At 41.9% G+C, this 20,448-nt stretch overlaps 1 protein-coding gene across 4 annotated transcripts in view; it reads left to right on the top strand.

The window, feature by feature from the left end:
• The window catches only part of LOC310783402 (nipped-B-like protein B), a 65,630-nt gene extending 46,305 nt beyond the window's left edge, over positions 1-19,325 (top strand). For all 4 annotated transcript variants that reach the window (XM_083644263.1, XM_083644261.1, XM_083644262.1 and 1 more), the window contains exons 28-49: positions 313-533; positions 744-846; positions 1,037-1,135; positions 1,484-1,630; positions 2,155-2,289; positions 3,808-3,906; positions 4,081-4,134; positions 4,233-4,341; positions 5,002-5,132; positions 6,212-6,352; positions 8,930-9,023; positions 9,906-10,060; positions 10,432-10,522; positions 11,031-11,204; positions 11,637-11,827; positions 13,622-13,729; positions 13,997-14,197; positions 16,045-16,191; positions 16,379-16,761; positions 16,942-17,116; positions 17,734-17,931; positions 18,048-19,325. In XM_083644263.1, the coding sequence (XP_083500389.1) occupies positions 313-533; positions 744-846; positions 1,037-1,135; positions 1,484-1,630; positions 2,155-2,289; positions 3,808-3,906; positions 4,081-4,134; positions 4,233-4,341; positions 5,002-5,132; positions 6,212-6,352; positions 8,930-9,023; positions 9,906-10,060; positions 10,432-10,522; positions 11,031-11,204; positions 11,637-11,827; positions 13,622-13,729; positions 13,997-14,197; positions 16,045-16,191; positions 16,379-16,761; positions 16,942-17,116; positions 17,734-17,931; positions 18,048-18,410 (3,519 nt within the window). In that variant the 3' untranslated portion in view covers positions 18,411-19,325. The remainder of the gene's footprint in view (positions 1-312; positions 534-743; positions 847-1,036; positions 1,136-1,483; positions 1,631-2,154; positions 2,290-3,807; positions 3,907-4,080; positions 4,135-4,232; positions 4,342-5,001; positions 5,133-6,211; positions 6,353-8,929; positions 9,024-9,905; positions 10,061-10,431; positions 10,523-11,030; positions 11,205-11,636; positions 11,828-13,621; positions 13,730-13,996; positions 14,198-16,044; positions 16,192-16,378; positions 16,762-16,941; positions 17,117-17,733; positions 17,932-18,047) is intronic.
• Positions 19,326-20,448: the final 1,123 nt, after the last annotated feature.

The following is a 20,448-nucleotide window of genomic DNA, read 5'->3' as shown; positions in this document are numbered from 1 at the left end:
TGGTTATTCAGCCTCACAAGTCATTTAAGGTTTCTTCTAATTAGTAACATGCATACCCCAGATAGGTGTATCACTGAAAACATCCATCTGAAACCTGCTATACAACACATGCTATAATCCTCCACCAAATTGCACAACTGAGAATGCCCACTTTAACATACCCTTTCACTCTTGCTAGGATCCACAGGCAAAACAAAGAAACCAGTAACAGACTTTGACTTAATTGCAGTTTTCCACTGATCTAAATTTTAAAGGAATAATGTTATTCTTGGGAGTAAGCTTAATCTGAACCTGAGACTCTTTCTCCTTCAGTTTGCCAGAAAGTTCTACATTGCCCAGTGGTTCCGGGACGCCACCACGGAGGCTGAGAAGTCCATGCGGAACCAGAATCAGAAGGATGACGACTCGTCGGATGGGCCGCACCATGCCAAGGAGATGGAAACCACCGGCGAAATTATGCAGCGTGCCGAGAAGCGCAAGAAGTTCTTGCGCAACATCATTAAGACCACGCCAGCTCAGTTCACCACACTGAAGTAAGAGCAGGGATTCACTTCATCACAGTTAACACAAACTCTTCCATTGTATTGCTACAATACACCATTAACATTCTGTATATCTTATTTGTTTCTGATAGCCTGCCGTCTGTTTTTCTCTTGCTGCCAAAACTGCTTGTCACTGACGGTGTTATGGTCAGTTGCTTTTATATCACCTTAAAATGTTTCCTCCTTTTTGATCCTTTCCAGAATGAACTCTGACACTGTGGACTATGAGGACTCGTGTCTGATCGTGCGTTATTTGGCCTCCATGAGGCCGTTTGCCCATAGCTTTGATATTTATTTAACACAGGTAAGATTTTATATATTAATATAATTATTAATATTACTTCCATATGTATCAGCCCTATTCATTCATCAAAGGTCATCAGGAGTACACCATAATTGTAATTTGACAATTGCTACAAAAATGGGAAATAAATAAGTCATTTCAATCAATTTCTTTCGACCCTCATATCCTTAACTCAATGTTTTGTTTTCAGATCCTGCGGGTCCTTGGGGAAAGTGCCATTGCTGTCAGGACTAAAGCCATGAAATGTTTGTCTGAGGTGGTGGCTGTGGACCCCAGCATACTGGCAAGGGTACGTGTGTTTCTGTCTGTATGTCTGAGGTTGTGGCTGTGGACCCCAGCATACTGGCAAGGGTACGTGTGTTTCTGTATGTCTGAGGTGGTGGACCCCAGCATACTGGCAAGGGTATGTGTGTTTCTGTCTGAGGTTGTGGCTGTGGACCCCAGCATACTGGCAAGGGTATGTGTGTTTCTGTCTGTATGTCTGAGGTGGTGGCTGTGGACCCCAGCATACTGGCAAGGGTACGTGTGTTTCTGTCTGTATGTCTGAGGTGGTGGCGGCTGTGGTTGGAAGTTTCCCTCCTGTCTTTTCTTCTTCTACTATGTCCTGCTGTATACTGATCCTCTCCTCTCTCTGCAGTCGGACATGCAGCGCGGTGTCCACGGTCGGTTGATGGACAACTCCACCAGTGTGAGAGAGGCAGCTGTAGAACTGCTGGGCCGATTTGTGCTCAGCAGACCCCAACTCACGGAGCAGTACTATGACATGCTTATAGAGAGGATACTGGTAAATGGCCCACACAGACACATTTTAATATTGTGTTTTTCCCATGAGAGATGAGGGGTTGAAGAGCAGAAAACTACATTGTGCAAATTGAAATACACATTTTAGGTAACCAAAGTAATTAAATTAAGTGTCAATTTTAAAAAGTGCATACATTTTAATATACTGTGCAGTATATGGTAATGCAGGTCATTGTGGCTATGGTAAATATGCTATTAATTTAGAAACGCAATCCCCAACAATACACAAAAAAAGCTTTATATTCAGTCTTTGTACTCAGTCGTAGGAGTAAACGCATTGGAATTGTTGCGCCTGTTGTCATGGAAATGGTTTGGAGGGTTCACAAAAAGTTCACTCTGCCAATTGTATGGTCTCATACTGCCACCTATTGACAGAATAAGGCTATTGCACCTAATGCTGTGTAGGTTTTTGAGAATCGAAACCAAAGGCTGTGTTTTTGTTTGCACAACATTGCGTACGTACACCCTTTATGAATCCAAAGTACAAGCGTTTTTCTCGCTCAACAGGACACTGGTATCAGCGTGAGGAAGCGAGTGATCAAGATCCTGAGAGACATCTGTCTGGAGCAGCCAACCTTCAGCAAGGTTACTGAGATGTGTGTACGGATGATCCGCAGGGTCAATGATGAAGAGGGTATCAAGGTATGCATGCATCAAGTAATCAGCAAATTAGCTTTTTATCTTCACGTTTTCTTTTTTGTTTTAGACATTACCGTAAATTCCGCACTATAAGCCGCACCGGACTATAAGCCGCAGCTGCAAAATTGACTGTTTGTTACATATATAAGCCGCACCGGACTATAAGCCGCGGGTGTTTTAATGTTTTTTTTTTTTTTTTTAATTGTTTTTTTTTTATTGTGTTTTAATGTTTAATTACCATATGTAAGGGTTCGTGCACAGAGGGGATTGTCGGGAAAGAGATGGCTGTTTGAGGAAGCTCCCATTTATTAACATTTCAACAAAACAACATAACACAACACCACCTGTGTTTTTTTTTACAGTGCACACAGTGTCTGCGGTGTGGTGAAAAGAGGGCAAGAGAGGAAATTAAAACAGAAGTGGATTTATAGTTAGAAAGAGTGCTAAAGAAGAGAGAATTCCGTTTTTTATTTTTATTTTTGCTGAAAAAATCCATAGATAAGCCGCACCGTTATATAAGCCGCAGGGGCCAAAAAAGCCCAAAAAACGGGGGCTTATAGTCCGGAATTTACGGTACTCCCATTCATCATTTCTCATTAAGATTAGCGGAATACCTGTCATTTAGTTCAGTGGTTCTCAAATGGGGGTCCTTGAGGGGGTTCCAGGGGGTCCCCAGCCAAAAGGGGGGTACCGTAAATTCCGGACTATAAGCCGCACCGGTGTATAAGCCGCACCTGCAAAGTTGACTATTTTTTTCTTATATAAGCCGCACCGGACTATAAGCCGCGGGTGTTTTAATGGTATTTTTTTTTGTTTGTTTTTTTTTTTTATTGTGTTTTAATGTCTAATTACCATATGTAAGGGTTCATGCACAGAGGGGATTGTTGGGAAAGAGATGGCTGTTTGAGGAAGCTCCCATTTATTAACATTTCAACAAAACAACATAACACAACACCACCTGTGTTGTTTTTTACAGTGCACACAGTGTCATACAGTGTCATACAGTGTGGTGAAAAGAGGGCAAGAGAGGAAATTAAAACTTATTATAGTTATATAGGATTTATAGTTAGAAAGAGTGCTAAAAAAGAGAGATTTTTTTTTTTTTTTTTTTTTTTTTTGAAAAAATCCATAGATAAGCCGCACCGTTATATAAGCCGCAGGGGCCAAAAAAGCCCAAAAAACGGGAAAAAAGGTGCGGCTTATAGTCCGGAATTTACGGTAATTTATTTTCGCTGTAATTCCATTCATAAGTAACAAGACTATTTTGGTCATGGGTTTTATACACTTTCTGTAATATAACCTCTAAAAGCATCAATCTTATTATGATATGGGGGACCGTGGGATAAAATCCTATCAAATGGGGGTCCGTGGTCTAATCTTTGTCAGTTTAGGGGTGAAATGTGAAAGAATTTGAGAACCACTGATTTAGTCAGGCCTCATTCACAGAGTTGGCATGCAGCAGAGCATTGCTGAAGATTCCTCACTAAACCTAACTTCTGCATATACTTGTATTCTTTCCAGAAACTGGTGAATGAAACATTCCAGAAGCTGTGGTTTACGCCGACTCCAGCCCATGACAAGGAGAGCATGACGAGGAAGATCCTCAACATCACTGATGTGGTGAGTGGAGTAGTCGTCGCATCCATTGGCATTATGCTCTTCCCAGTCAAAAAATCTTGACGTGCCAATTTCCCATATTCAACGTTCACAAATAGGCAGCATCTTCATCCTATCTCATGTTTGTGTAATGCTGAATGTTGCCCATTGTGTCTTTAATTCTCATGTCCTCTTCAGGTGGCAGCATGTAAAGACACTGGCTATGACTGGTTTGAACAGCTTCTTCAGAATGTAAGTGTTTAGAGTTGTGTCGGGGCTCCCCCCGGTGGGGAACATGGTTGTGTCAAGTCTCTGCCTTTTAAACCAGAATTTTCTCTCTCTTATTCCAGCTGCTGAAGTCTGAAGAGGATGCGGCTTATAAGCCAGCCAAAAAGGCCTGTGTTCAGCTAGTCGACAATCTGGTGGAGCACATCCTCAAATATGAAGAGTCTCTTGCAGGTATGTAGTTCTGTCTAGTTTGAATAGTGTCACACGATGGCAATTCAACCCCCCCCCCCCCTTCCGAAACTACCCTTTCTCCTAGGAACATGTTATACTCCTTTGAATGTTGTTTCTTTAAGTGGACGATTAAATTCCTAGTTTTATGATTAGCTCTGCTGCTGCCACCCCTTGGAACACTTGCATTGCAAACATTACGATTAGCTTTCACTTGCCAATTTAAAATAATTCCAGACTGTAGAAATGGCTGCTGTGAAAAAGGCCCATCCCAGACTGCAGGAATGACTGCTGCTGCCCAGCTGTTTTCAACCAGTGTGTGTGCAGTGATCCTTTTCATGGCCATTTGCATAAATGGACAAGATGGGGGGAAGGGGCATTTAGATACATTTATAAATGGGTCGGAAGTTGATCAAACAACCAGTAGCCAACCAACCATACCTCAAAATTCACACAGATCAGATTTTAGGTGCATGCTGATTTTCTACTCTTCAGTTGGTCAAACATTTTTCCTATAGTACATTTGGTACAAATGCTTGCAATTAATAATAATAAAAACCTATGAGCATGGTTTTACACTTCTGACAGCACTTTATGGTCAGAGCACCGGTTGAAGTTGACAGTTAAGATTTTCTTCAAAATTCTTTTCCTTCTGCTCTGTAGAGAACAAGGGTGTAAACTCGACGCGGCTGGTAGCCTGTATCACCACCTTGTACTTGTTCAGCAAGATCAGGGCCCAGCTCATGGTCAAACACGCCATGACCATGCAACCCTACCTGACCACCAAGTGCAACGTAAGTCGTCTTTGTCATCGAATCCATTTTCATATACACGCCAACGCTGCAGGCGGTCTTAATGGGTTGAAAACATGGATCCACAAAAGGAATAGGAAGATGCTGCCTTTACAGGTCTCAATGAAAATGAATCATTAGTCATAATTAACACCGGAAGGTCACATGACATGGAACCTGACGCACATTAGGGGTTGCGTCGACTCATCAACACGTCGACGCATATCGGGATACGTCGATGAGTCGTCACGTGGATTGAGGCAAGCAGCCTGTAGAGCTCCCATTCTTTATCTTTTGACTTTGTCACTCTTTTCTGTATCTATTTACTTTTTATAGTTTTATTGTTAATCAAAGTAGTACGCCACATTATTTGGCTTAAAACTGTGTGGCTTCACACGTTCTTTTTTTGCTTTTCTCGCTATCTGAGTACTTTTATTGTTGTGAGCGGCACTATTGTTTACTACTATGGGGATCAGCTGATGAGCCGAGGAGCATGGTCATGGTTGTGACCCGCGGCGCGACACCTGAAATGCCCAAGGAGCAGAGGAGGAAATACGGCGCTGCAAAGCTTGTTGCAGCGAGAGCAATTTAGAGAGAGAGTGCCGTCAGCGGAGGACCAAAATGCGTGACTCATTAGCCAATGAACACCCAGGAAGGGGTCTCGTGCTACTTTTGAATGCTAAAATAAAGTTGATAATGTACAATTTGATTCAAAAAAAAAAAAAAAAACTTTCAAAGTACAACACAAATTGTCCATTTTGCTGCAACTCGACAGTGCTGCTTAATCCAGGACCTTACTTCCTGGAACTCTTGAGAGTAAAAAACTGGTTCATTGGAGTGAATGGAGATGTCGCGACTCTTCTATATACATGGCTCTGGTTGCAGCGAGAGCGGCGGCATGATGAAAGGCAATGAAATGGCAGTGGGAGTAACTAATTACAGTACGTGAACAACAGATGTGTTGTTACAATTAATAACATATGGTCAGTAGGTTAAATGTTGTGGTTGTCTTGCCACTGGACTTCATTGTGAACTGTTAGGATTTCATTATAATAATTGGTGTTATATTGCATCTATTGCAGACTGCCAATGACTTCATAGTCATCTGTAATGTGGCGAAGATCTTGGAGCTTGTGGTTCCTCTGATGGAGCACCCAAGTGAGACCTTCCTTGCCACCATAGAAGAAGACCTCATGAAGCTCATCATCAAATATGGCATGACGGTATGTGGAAGTGGATTTCTAGGAACGGATATGTATTATGTACAAAATAATTCTTCTTGTGAAATTATTGATTTTGATTTTGCAGGGTATTATTATTTGGCATATGGCTGAACTCTTAATCGTAGATCATCCGTATCTCATGATTTTAATTTTGGCAATATTGAAGTGTTTGTAATTGTTACATAGGTAATGTTTGGGGGGGGGGGGGGGGGGGGGATCTAGTGGTGAGCCAAGTTGGAAAAGAATGGATTGGCCCAATGTTGGACGTGGAAATCCTTCTCTCGAGTCTAAAAGTTTCTGTCATACAGATTCTGTGCAAGGTTTGCCTTAGGGTTGTGTCCCTAAGGTGTGGTAATAAAGTAGTGATTATTTATTTACCGTAAATTCCGGACTATAAGCCGCGGCTTTTTTCCCGTTTTTTGGCCCCTGCGGCTTATATAACGGTGCGTCTTATCTATGGATTTTTTCAGAAAAAAAAAAAAAAAAAAAAAATCTCTCTTTTTTAGCACTCTTTCTAACTATAAATCCACTTCTGTTTTAATTTCCTCTCTTGCCCTCTTTTCACCACACCGCGGACACTGTGTGCACTGTAAAAATAAACAACGGTGGTGTTGTGTTATGTTGTTTTGTTGAAATGTTACGGTAATACGGTAAATGGGAGCTTCCTCAAACAGCCATCTCTTTCCCGACAATCCCCTCTGTGCGTGACCACTTACATATGGTAATTACGGTAAGCAAACGGCCACAAGCCCATCAACTCCCTCCCCCGACTACCAGGAGAAAATCACAAACTTCGGCGAATTCACACAAAGGAAGATCAAGGAATATTCCATCGAACCGGAGCAGATCATAAATATGGATGAAGTGCCTTTGACGTTCGACCTGCCACTCACTCGGACTGTTAACAAGAAGCGCCCTGGAGGATTCTTTCACCAAAAAAAAGCTTTGCTCGTTCTCGACAGCATGAGAACGAGCAGTAGATGATCATGAGGTGGTTTTTCAGACGTGTCGATATAGCAGTTTATCGCAAAAGTGTAATGGAAACACATTTTTCGCATTTGCACGTCATGTGACCCATATTATCCCTTGGAAAAGGAGCGGAAAATAAGTTTGGTAAGTAAGGTTCGATAGCCGTGTCAAAACCTCCGCAGCAAGTGGAAAACTTTGAAGCAACGCTACCTAGCAGAAAGACGAGTGTTGTGCAAAAGCGTAGCCGGGCAAATTAGATAATGTTTAATGGCAGAAATCGGTCCATGGTGACAGCAGGCTGCCTGTGTGCGCGCATTTGGCACAGCGGCGAGATGAGAGGATGAAAAGCACACACTGGTGCGGTGGTGCTGTCTGAAGTGAATACAGTGACTGTGAGTAGGCTAATACATTGCACACGTTTCAGGTGCAATTATAGAACCAAATCAGCCTTTTCCCCCCTCCATCTCTAAATCGGACCAGTTGTAGGCTATTAGGCTACCTTTTTTCCTCTGCCTGTCGCGCTGACTGCATTCACGCAGCCAGCAACATTTTGCGACTCATTTTCTTTTGAATTGATAATCAGGCTCGTTTATATGCATTGTAACTTCATGTTGGGATTTCCATTGACCATTGGTTGGATTTGAGCATGCAGGGGACGGGATATGGGGCAGATCCCCGTGCGTAATCACTGTGGCAGCTGCTGCAACGGGGAATCACTCAAACGCAACTTCAATGGAAACGCCTACAAGTCGCAATTGTACATTGTCGAAGTTGTAGAAATATCGCAATTCTTTTGCGAAAAACTGTAATGGAAACACAGCTATAGATGAAGAGGAGTTCGTTGGTTTTGAGTGACAATGAAGGAGAGAGGAGAGTGGTTGACGAAGCCACCCTGAACCTGTTCGTTTCCGACACTGAAGATGAGGACTTTGGTGGTTTCAGTACGCAGGAAGAAGAGGAAGACGAGCATTAGTGACTTGACTTCTCTGGTTACAGGTTTGCTGCACATATAGCCTATTGTTGTGTGATTTTGTCTGGGGATTAGTGACCTGACTTTTGTTTTGTTTTGTTGAAATGTTAATAAATGGGAGCTTCCCCAAACAGCCATCGCTTTCCCGACATTCCTCTCTGTGCACGAACCCTTTCATATGGTAATTAAACATCAAAACACCCGCGGCTTATAGACCGGTGCGGCTTATAGAAGAAAAAAATAGTCAATTTTGGTCCCGCGGCTTATACACCGGTGCGTCTTATAGTCCGGAATTTACGGTAATTGTTTCTATATAAGGACCACCATAAGATTAAGAGTAATTGACAGTAGTAGTGAAAACAAGACTTTGCTTTGAAACGGATCACAATATTTGGCAAAAATATTCTGGATTGTCATTATCACTGCCATAGTGAGGCAGTGACCCTTTGGCAATATAACAGCCAAGAAATGTGGCTGGTCCTTCATTTTAATCTTCCCTCACTTTTGAGTTGCAGTTTAGGGCAGAACACCAGTGTAGCTTGAGTCTTGGTTTTAAAATGTAAAGTGTAATCCAACACAGTTACAGTATATAGATGAAATGTTGGTTTTCAATACTTACATTTCTGTCTTCCTCCTAGGTGGTCCAGCACTGTGTGAGCTGTCTAGGAGCTGTTGTTAACAAAGTCACCCACAACTACAAGTTTGTCTGGGCTTGCTTCCACAAGTTCTATGGTGAGATGCACGTATAGCAACGTAGAGACCCCATACACTCAGTACATATAGTTTAGAGATGCACATATAGCAACGTAGAGACCCCATACACTCAGTACATATAGTTTAGAGATGCACATATAGCAACTTATAGACCCCATACACTCAGTACATATAGTTTAGAGATGCACGTATAGCAACTTAGAGACCCCATACACTCAGTACATATAGTTTTTGCAAGTGTTACACGTCAGTCTGCAATATTGTACTTTGAATTGACACATTTCTCACATTGAAAGGCAGGGAATATAACTTAAAAATGTTAATGTAAGAAACCAAATGTCCTAGCTTAGCCACTGTCATCCCCCCTTTAGCCAATTGACTGAAAAGTGAATCAGTTCTTCCTTATTCTCTGACCAACCTTTCCACACAGTTGGGGCAGTCAGTGGTGGCCTAAAGGTTAGAGAAGTGAGCTTATGACCAGAAGGTCGTCTGTTCGATCCCCATGACTGGCAGGATAAATCTGGGTGGGGAAAGTGAAAAAGCAGCCCCTCCTTACCACCACTGAGGTGCCTTTGAGCAAGGCCCCTAACCCCAACCCCAGTGAAGCTGCTCAGTGGCCAACAGATCAGACTGTGGTTTCACTGGTCAGCATCCAGGTGTGAATATGTGTGTGAATGTGAACAGGGTCCACTTGAAAAAGAGATGGACATCTCAATGGGATTACCCTGGATAAATAAAGGTTTAAAAAAATCATGTTTGGTGCAAATCCATTCATAACGTTTTAACCCAACAGACAAACACACCATGTCCAACTCGTTGGCAGAGGTAACAACTAGGAAACGTAAGTGATGTATGGCTCTGTAATTAAGAATGTTTTATTTTCTTTCTTTTTTACTCCAGCTGCGCTTAACAAGTTGAAGTTTCAGCATCAGGAGGATCCTAACAGCACCACGCTGGCAGCCAGCAAGCCTTTCCTGCTGCGATCGCTCTTCACTGTGGGCGCCCTGGGACGACACTTTGATTTTGATGTGGAGGAGTTTAAGGGCACCACCAAGGCAGGATGGCAACTGATATTTATTATTTATATTTTACCTGAGCAATATTCTTTTTTATGTTTTGCCTGTTGTGTAAATTCTTTCTGATTTTTCTTTTTACGGATGTTGTCCAAACACAGACATTACTCATATTAAGTCAAATTTAATACCGTGTCTCCGACACCACAGCAAAAGAAAACAGCCGCTGTTGAAAATAATTTAAAACTAAATAAATTAGAATATAGTGGCATGGATTAGAATAGTTTAAGCACTACATCCTAAGTGGGAGCCAGGACCAAATGCATTGTTGCCATACCACTTCTGCTACAACAAATAAGGATACACTGTCTCTCACACAGCTTTATTGACCATGTGTGTATGTCTGTGTGCAGGTCGTGATTAAGGAGAAAGTGCTGGAGCTGCTGCTGTACTTCACCAAACACGAGGATGAAGAGGTCAAAACCAAAGCCATCAGTGGCTTAGGTAAGAAGACAGTGCTTAGATTGTATCTGAGAAGTTTTAACGGTCACCATATTGTTTGCACATAGAAAAGAAGGAGCGACTGAGTGTAGAAAACAAACAAACAAAAAGAAAAGCAATGAAAAAAGTGCTTCTTATTTTTTGAAGTTTTCTTAAGTGAAATGTTTGATGGTCACTCCCGATTCAGTAGGTCACTGGTTGGCTTGGTTCCAGCCTTGTGATGTCAGTGTTTTATTAGGACTCAGTGGGATGAATGGATAAATGTGTGATACCCTGTCCTAATCTTGCAGTGTGAGCATAATGTATGACTGAGAGAAAAATATGTGTGTGAAATGTGTCGTGTGTGCCATGTGTTTTCCAAATCAGTTTGTCTAGTGTGTCAGCTCAAAACAAGGTAGTGGTTTTGTTACTGATTACTTAGCCAAGCCACTGCTGTCTGTCTGTGGGGGATGACATGTTTCATTTAGCTTATTCTAACATGTCTTTGCTCCATGCCATTCTCTTCTCTCAGGCTTCCTTGTGATCATGCATCCCAGCCAGATGTTTGTTCCAGACGTGAAGAACATGTACAATGGTGTCCTGGCTGACAGCACCTCGTCCATCAACCTCAAGATGCAGATCCTCAGAAACCTCCAGACATACCTGCAGGAGGAGGACTCGCGCATGCAGGAAGCTGACAGAGAATGTACGGACACGAAGGCCTGCTCACAGCCGTAGTCGTAGTAGTAGTAGTAGCAGTGATGCTCCCATTTGACATCCGCAGGGCTCCAGACTATTGCTTATAGCCTTTGTTGGTGGCACCAGCAGACATTTTGGTGACACAATTATGTTGGCTCTGAAACGGTTTTACACGCAATAATTAATTGGTTGTTTATTTCTGCAGCTATTAATCTGATTTAATTTGGATGCCTACATTCTTTTTCTACTTCTATTGTGTTGCTGTGAACTTGTCTATAAGTGGTAACGCACTGCATCCTGCTGTTAGTTCAGTTTAAGACCATCCAGCTACAAATCATTCCGTAGTGTAAACAATTATATCCGTGCAGGTTTTCCCCTTTTATTTTGTTTTATTCTGAGTGTCACAGAATAATTTTTATAAACTTGTGTGTGCCTGCAGGGAAGAAACTGTCAAAGCAGGAGGATCTGAAGGAGATGGGGGACATCTCTTCAGGGATGAGCAGCTCCATCATGCAGCTCTATCTCAAGCAGGTGCTGGAGGCATTCTTCCACACCCACTCCAGTGTACGTAACTTCGCTCTCAGTGTGATTGCTCTCACACTCAACCAGGGTCTCATCCATCCAGTACAGGTAAGAAGGGAGGCAGATTTTATACTTGTAATAATTCCCTACAGCAGGGGTGCCCAAATTCTTTCCCATGAAGGGCCAAAACTCAATCTGGGTGGAGGGCCGAGGGCCAAAAATAAACGTTGTGGAATTACATTAAAATGTATTGTGTTTTATAGAAAATTAACATTCTAAATCTAAAATAACATTTCAATATAATAATCTACTTTTTATCTGTTTGGTAATTGTAATAATTTGCAATTGGTTATATATATTTAAAAAAACATCTGCATTTGTGGGGAGCTTAAACATTTAATCAGTAAACACGCAGTTAAAAACAGTTGTATTTTCCACCTTTGTAATCAAAATTTGACTTAATTCACAACTTGAAAAATCCTCAAGGTACTTTGAAAATCAGCTTTATTGTCCATCTTTTGTAAACAATTTGCCATGACAATTTGCAGGGATGCAATCTCAGGAGTGAACACAGTATCCGCAGCCACATTCAGACACTGTTTCACAAAGTCACCACATGAAAAAGCTCATCCACCCTTTGCAATCAGTGCAGATATCTGATAACTTGCCCGTGTTGCATTCTGGATAAAAAAACATTTTTTTGCCCAAATCCGTGGTGTGCCAAAACAAACGGAGCGTGACCAAATTTGGCCCGCGGGCCCCAAATTGGTCAGCACTGCCCTATAGAGACATTATGGCAGAAAAACAATCTATTATTTCCCCTTTAACCCATAACGCATATACATGTATGCAGATTGTTATGTAGGGGTGGGCGATATGGCAAAAATATATCAAGATTTTTTACCATGCATGATCACGATTCTTTTTCATCTTGGTTTTTAAGACTATTTTGCAAGTTAATGAACAGTACAAGTACATCCAAACTAATTCCAGAGTCCGTACGGTCATGAAAAACCTGGAAAAGTCTACCGTAAATTCCGGACTATAAGCCGCACCGGTGTATAAGCCGCACCTGCAAAGTTGACTATTTTTTACATATATAAGCCGCACCGGACTATAAGCCGCGGGTGTTTTAATGTTTTTTTTTTTTTTTTTTTTTATGTTTAATTACCATATGTAAGGGTTCATGCACAGAGGGGATTGTCGGGAAAGAGATGGCTGTTTGAGGAAGCTCCCATTTATTAACATTTCAACAAAACAACATAACACAACACCACCTGTGTTGTTTTTTACAGTGCACACAGTGTCATACAGTGTCATACAGTGTGGTGAAAAGAGGGCAAGAGAGGAAATTAAAACAGAAGTGGATTTATAGTTAGAAAGAGTGCTAAAAAAGAGAGATTTTTTTTTTTTTTTTTTTTTTTTTTTGAAAAAATCCATAGATAAGCTGCACCGTTATATAAGCCGCAGGGGCCAAAAAAGCCCAAAAAACGGGAAAAAAGGTGCGGCTTATAGTCCGGAATTTACGGTAATTTAAAATACAATTTCCAGGCCCTGGATTTTTTTTTGTTTTGGAAAAGTCATGGAAATTAGTTTCATAAATATTTTCATGTCATTCATTTTTACGCCGAGTTTACAATAATTCATCTTCAGGCCCAGGGGTTCCCAAACTTTTTCATCTTGGGACCCAAAAGATACATTTTGTGTCTCCCTGGGACCCAAACTCAAACAAATGGAATGTGCACTGCATGTAGCACAATACTAATGATCTGTCTGGAAAGGCAAATCGTGGAGCCATTATAATCGTTTATGATCTAAGATCGTCATATTGCCCACCCCTATTGTTATGTAAACATCAAATGCATCCCAACTGAGATCTTATTTTTTGTCCTATGTTTGCAGTGTGTCCCCTACCTCATCGCCATGGGAACAGACCCAGACCCCTTCATGAGGAACAAAGCTGACCAGCAACTGGTGGAGATTGACAAGAAGTACACCGGATTCATCCATGTGAGTTTGAGTCTCTCAGTCATGTCCACTTTCTAAATGAATAACTCCCTTTGCTACTTGAGGACTTGATTTACGCAAGTCAGTTGTACCTAAAAAGTTAGTTACAAATTGACGGAATGGTTACCGTAATTATCAGATCTTCTCTATCAGCTCTCAATACTAAGTGACCATCAGGTGATCACTCAACCAAGCTCGCAACATCTTGGCTCTTGAAGAGATGGCATGCCCAAGATGTGCCAGTCTAACCTTACTTCTTATCTTTCTCAGATGAAGGCAGTAGCTGGGATGAAGATGTCATACCAGGTGCAGCAGGCCATCGTCTCGTCCCGTAAGACCATCATAAGAGGTTTCCGACATGATGAGACTCACACAGCACTCTGCGCCCACCTCTTCAGTATGGTTAGGGGGAACCGGCAGCACCGGAGGGCCTTCCTCATCTCACTGCTCAACCTCTTCGATGACAGTTCTGTGAGTTATCCTGCACTCTTTTTTGCAGCCGTTAAAACACATGCTTGTGAAAATAAACGTAGTGTTTGTTAACATGTTTCCCAACTGTGAGTGTCTTGGAGTAAATCGATGGAGTAAGAATCAACACCTGATTTTTAGCAACACCTTTTATTGAGACGACAAAGGGTTTGGCGTGTATAGTATAATAGTATAATATATAGATATTTTCAAGACGAATTACAAACAAACAAAAGTTTCAACTACATATTAGAGATGCACCGATTGCCATTTTCTTGGCCGGTTCCGATTTCCAATTTTTGAATAGTCTGACTTGCCGATACCGATTTTGGCCGATTCCGATTTTCTTTCGAAGAACAATAATTGACGGGTTATTTTTTGACGTTTTTTTTTTTTTACTTTGCTTTAATAGAAAATTAAGATTCATGTCACATTTCTTATCATTTGCATGAGGTAGGACGATCTCACTCAAAAACATCTCAAAATAAAAGTGTTCCAGGTTACTGGACAGAGCTTTTCTTTTTTGTGTAAATACAATGAATATAAAACAATTAATTCCAGTATATCCCACAGCTATCATGCATTTACTTTTCCAAAAGAAAAAAGGTGCAACAGAACAGGGGCTCCAGATGGAAAGTAGCCTATGGCTAAATCTGTTACAAAGCATCTCTTCCCCTATGGGGTTTAATGATTTTTTTGTATATGTCCCTGCCAAATAAACTAATAAAATAAAATAAATAAACATCAAAATGTTATCCATGGACAAGGAGTTTATAGCCTATAGGTCTGGAGCCCAGACCTTCGAAGCCATGCCCACTCTACAGTTGTGGATTTAGCTGTTCTTGAGTAGATGAGGAAATGAGTTTGAGTTGACTCAGTTTGAATATCAGAGTTTACACAGTTTTTTTTTTTATCCGCCATCCGAGAAAAAAAAATCATCACGCACAGAAAACCTTGCACACTGGTCTGATTCGTTTTATTATTATGTTCATCGTTCTATTCGCAATACGAAACAAATAGTCCTCTCCTGTATCGACGTTTCAACGTGAGTCGTGACTGACAGATAGCAGCAGCAGCTGATCTGCAGCAGGCAGCGGTGATGCGGACTGCAGCTGGTCGGGGAATGTAACCATATACTGGACACAGGGCTCCATAGTACCTTCACTTCGCCAAGCCGGCTGTGTTGCGCTGTGGCCGGGGAGAGAGAGGGGCTGGTGAGGTGAAGCGAGCCGCTCAGACTGGAGTGGACTCCAGCCGAGCGGGACTCGGCAACGTACCCTGCCCCTCCGCGGCTTATTTTCGACTTGCATGTGTGACAAACTGTAAAATTTCCACAATGAGGAGGACATGCTGGCGTGTGTTTCCTTTTGGCTGCTTGGGGTGTGCGCACGTCACGTGAACGCGTGCATCGTGCAGCTGCAGATAATTGACCAAACAAAAAAAGGGGAAAGCTGACTGGCGCACAGTATCGGCTATGTGGACTGACCGTCACCGGTCGAGGCCGATCAGCTGAAAATCGGCCATTTCCGGTCACGTGCCGGTGCATCCCTACTACATATTGGCATATTCTATTAACCTCTTCAGACCTCTAAAACCTGATCTATCAAACTGGAAACTGCTATTCTCATGACACAAAAACACTGAGCAGAGTTGAACATGCCATCATAGTTTCAATATTTACCTCACACTCTGCTTTACGGTTGCCCGCAGTATGCTGCCAAGCTTAAAAATGCTTACAACTGAACTTTGCCATGTGAGCGATGGGTCATTACAGTTACCCAACCCAAACGTGCTTTCTACCATCTCCTAATCACACTCTCCCGCTCTTTCTTCTTATTTTGTCTCTGCAGAAGTCAGAAGTGAACATGTTGCTGTTTATAGCTGACAACCTGGCCTGTTTCCCATACCAAAGCCAGGAGGAGCCTCTCTACATCATGCACCACATAGACATCACCCTGTCTGTGTCTGGCAGCAACTTGTTGCAAACCTTCAAAGAGGTAGGAAACCATTACTGAAAGTTGCTCACATCTAAAGGTTGCAGGTTGGGGTTGCTTCCCAACAGCATATGCAGTTGAAGAATTTTTAAGAGCATACGTTAGAAAAAAACGTGTAGTAGTAATACATGTTGGGTTAATGGAGCCCGTTTAAAGATTTGAATTCAGTTTGGCTTCTTTCCTGTCCTAGCTTCTGCTAAAGGAACCGAGGCGCAAGGAGAAAAAGGTGAAGAAGGAGAAGGAGTGGAAGAATACATCAGATGGGGAGGATGAAGAGGAGAAGATGAGCAGCGACTCTGCCGGTAGTGACGATGGTAGAAACAGCAACAGCAACAGTGAGGATGAAGAAGTGGTACGGCGGCCCAAAAAGGCCCGAAAACCCGTGGCGGCCTCCGAGAGCTCAGAGTCCGAGTCCGATCTGGAGGATTTGAACGCGGACGATGCAGAAAAAGTGTTGAGGCGCCTCCCCGAGAATCCCGCAGCTCTCCTGGACTTTGCCAACGCTGTGCAGGGCATCCTGTTGCTGCTGGTGCTCAAACAGCATCTGAAGCACCAATACGGATTTTCCGACAGGTAAGATCTACGAATTATATTATCATAAGCTTTATCTAAAAGGATACCGTAACTTTTCAATATAGATTACTTGTATTCATTCATTCATTCATTCATTCAACTATTTATTTGTAAAACATATAAGAAATTCTATCCCCCGTCACTGACACTTTTTTCCCCTCTCCTCCCAACCCCCAACAGTAAAATTCAGAAGTATTCTCCCACGGAGTCAGCCAAGGTGTACGAAAAGGCAGTGAACAGAAAAAGCAACGTTCAATTCCACCCCCGACAGACCATCGACTTCATCTCCAACAACATGGCTCACGCCTCACTCACCGATGACGTCAAAAGGCGGATTGTCAAACAGTACCTAGATGTAAGTAATAGGGCCTAACCAGTTTTGATGCCCTGCCAATATTTAATTCACAGAATTACAGATTGCCAATTCATCTTCCCAATATTTTCTTTCCTCTCATCACTCACTTGGTTTGGCTATTAAAGAAGGAACGCTTCCTTGAATTTGGTTCAAAACTTTGGTCACATATTTCAGTCACATCACACTTCTTGGATTCATCATAATCAATAATATAAAACAATATATGCTGCTATAAACTGTAGGCCTATACGAGGGATCAGCCGAGCAGCATTTTGGTAAACAAACCGCGTCACTGGGTGGCAACGGCAATGGAACCCTATGGAGCCTGAGTTTGAGCGTCTGACTCTAGCCGGCTGACCGTGTTTTCAATATAAAAACTGCGACAGTTCACACAACTTTAACACGACATGCATATTATACATCAAACTCTTGAGCTAATTCTGCTCTCACTCAGAATGTCAAAATATAAGCGATGTGATACTTTTTGAGATATTAACATTTGTTTGGCACAACTCATGCTAGTTAACTGCCGCGGGGTCCTGCCTGATCTCACTGAATTGTCAAATGAGGTCAAAGTCTTACTCTAATTGTTAATTCCTCCTCTTTTCACTCCACAGTTCAAGATTCTGATGGAACATCTGGACCCAGACGAGGAGGATGAGGAAGGAGAAGCGTCTGTTATTGCTAACATCAGAAACAAAGCCATAAATGCGCTGCTGGGAGGCTCCGGGCCCATGTCAGGACCCAGTCCACGCAATCAGGCAGGACCAGAGACGGATGATGATTACAGTGATGGCGATGAGAGGAACCCCGGGGTGAGTTGGACACACTGTATTCATGGAATACATTTACATTTGCGGAGAACAAAAATGAAATGTTATTTTCCTTGAGTTTTTTAAGATGTTCATGTAACTTTTCCCCCTCTCTCCAGTCCTCTCGAAGGTCAAAGCGATTGGGCGACTCCTCGGACCCGGGGCGTATGAGTGAGACAGTGGATGCTATGGATGTGATTGCCCTCAGCTGCCCCAAGTACAAGGACCGACCACAGATAGCTCGGGTCATCCAGAAGACCTCCAATGGATACAGCATCCACTGGATGGCCGGCTCGTACTCGGGACCCTGGGCGGAGGCCAAGAAACGGGATGGCCGCAAAGTGGTGCCTTGGGTGGACACTATTAAGGAGTCGGACATCATCTTCAAAAAGATTGCCTTGACCAGCAACCACAAACTGAGCAACAAAGTAGTGCAGACTTTACGCTCGATGTATGCAGCGCGGGAGGGAGGGGCTAGCTAATGGCCCCTGTTTTGTTGTTTTGTTTTTTTGTTTTGGTCCCCTGCCCCATTTCTACTTTATCTATCAGACACCTGCTCCTCCCCGCTCCTGCTCTGCCTCAACCTGCCACCTCCAACAACACAGCCAAACTTCACTGGATTCCTACCCTCCTCCTCTCCTTCCTCATTTTTGTAAGAAAACACAAGAGGGCAAGAATATTTGACACTACATACTTTTACATGCGTTATTCTTGCAGAAATGAAAATGAAACAAAAACATAATATGACTTATTAGAGAGACTGCTCGTTTTGTTTGTGTACAAGTGCAGAGGATAGAATCCAGAAGGCATTAAAGGAATAATTCACGCAAATTATCCCTTGCAAAAGGCTATCGGAGAAGAGACCTGGAGGGAAATGTTTTGTCAACATTGTTGTGGGAGCTCCTTCGCTGTTGTGCAGCAGATTCTAGTCGCTCATTTCTACTCCCACTGTATCATAGTTTAACACGACAAAAACTAAAATGTTTATATCTCTGAAGACAAAAAAGCTGTAAAAAAAGAATAAAACCTTAAGTGAATGTTGGAAATTAGTCTTTTTGATGTTCTTATTAAAAAGTGTTTTTGGAGTTTATTATACTACTAGCACCCTGATGGTTTTTCCTTTTAGCATTTAGACCTTTGGAGAAAAAACAAAAAGAAAAAAAACAAGAATTTTTATTTTTGTTCACTTTTATTTGTCCATGCTGTACAATGGCAGAGTCCTCTGGATATAATTTATTCTATTTCGAACTACGCATGCAGTATGTGGCCTATTGCAGGAGGATATTTTGTAAATGTAGATTTTGTTGTATTAGGTCACCCTAGTAATAAGAGGAAAGGGGATTCAGACCCCCTTTGTGGAACAAATACTGCAATAAATTTTTTACTTCTCTTTGTCACTTGTCTGCTCAAAGTGTCAATCTGATATTTTCGTTAACAAGTAATGCAATAGTATCATAAGATGTTGTACCTAATGCAGGTGCAATAACAATAGTAAGCTATTGATCAAATTCAACTGTTCTAAACCAGGTATAAACAGGTTCCACCCCACCAGACAAAGATGGACAAATTGTTTCAAGTTGGGCTGCGATGAAAAGCAAGGAACTTCGTTGGGGTTATTTCGGTCTCTGATCAATGTCAAATAACAAGACAACAGTGCTTGAATAACTTGCCTCGAGTTAGATGGCTTGGAAATTAACTGATATTATCACTCAAAACCAGTAGATCATTTCTGTGTCTCTCGCATGAAGAGATGGAGAGATATACCCCCATCCCATGCATTTATTTATTTATCAAAAAAGTGCCAACCCTCAAGTGTGGCCATAATTGCAAGTTACTCTTAATTATTACCAATTCATATTCTTGTAATCATCGCACAGCCATCTTTTTACATTTTGATTTAACTTCTAGCTCTGACAGAGCTCTTACATGGAATGTCAGTTTGTAAGAGCTAAAAATGAGTTGATGTACTTGAAAGCCACAATTGGGTGAAGGTGAGCAATTTGGTTGGACACTGTAATGAAACTGACACTAGTAGTTTGAATTTTCAATCGTAGTAGTCAAATATGTTTTTAAGGTCAGTGCCCAAGGAGAGTAAAATTTGTGAAAGTGAATCAGATTAAGGTAAAAGAGAAGGGTATGTCATATGCTGAAGCTGTTAAAAGAGTGGAGAATGAGAGCGATAAAATGGAAGAAATTGAAAAGGAACCAGAGAAGAAACAGAAGGGAGTTGAACAAATCATTTGTGTGGACAAAAAAGGATTTTTGACATTCATGGCCATGGTGATTACCGGTAATTGTGCAGAGCTGAGCAGATCAAGGGAAAAAAGGAAAAGATTAAAATGATGATGGATGCAGCTAGAAGGTTCTTGAATGTTGTTTCCGGACATTTCCGGAGAGGAGATCGAGAAGGCGCTGAGGGATGAGTTCCCGCCGACTGAGTCGTAGAATGGACATATATATCGTGAATGGGAGCACTATGGGTGGATACATGATTGTCTACACTGTAAATAGATTCCACTA

This window comes from Poromitra crassiceps (genome assembly GCF_964638095.1).
Source record: "Poromitra crassiceps genome assembly, chromosome: 10".
Taxonomy (NCBI): Eukaryota; Metazoa; Chordata; class Actinopteri; order Beryciformes; family Melamphaidae; genus Poromitra; species Poromitra crassiceps.
Note: the sequence above shows the minus strand (reverse complement) of the source record. Positions and strands in the feature narration are given on the sequence as shown.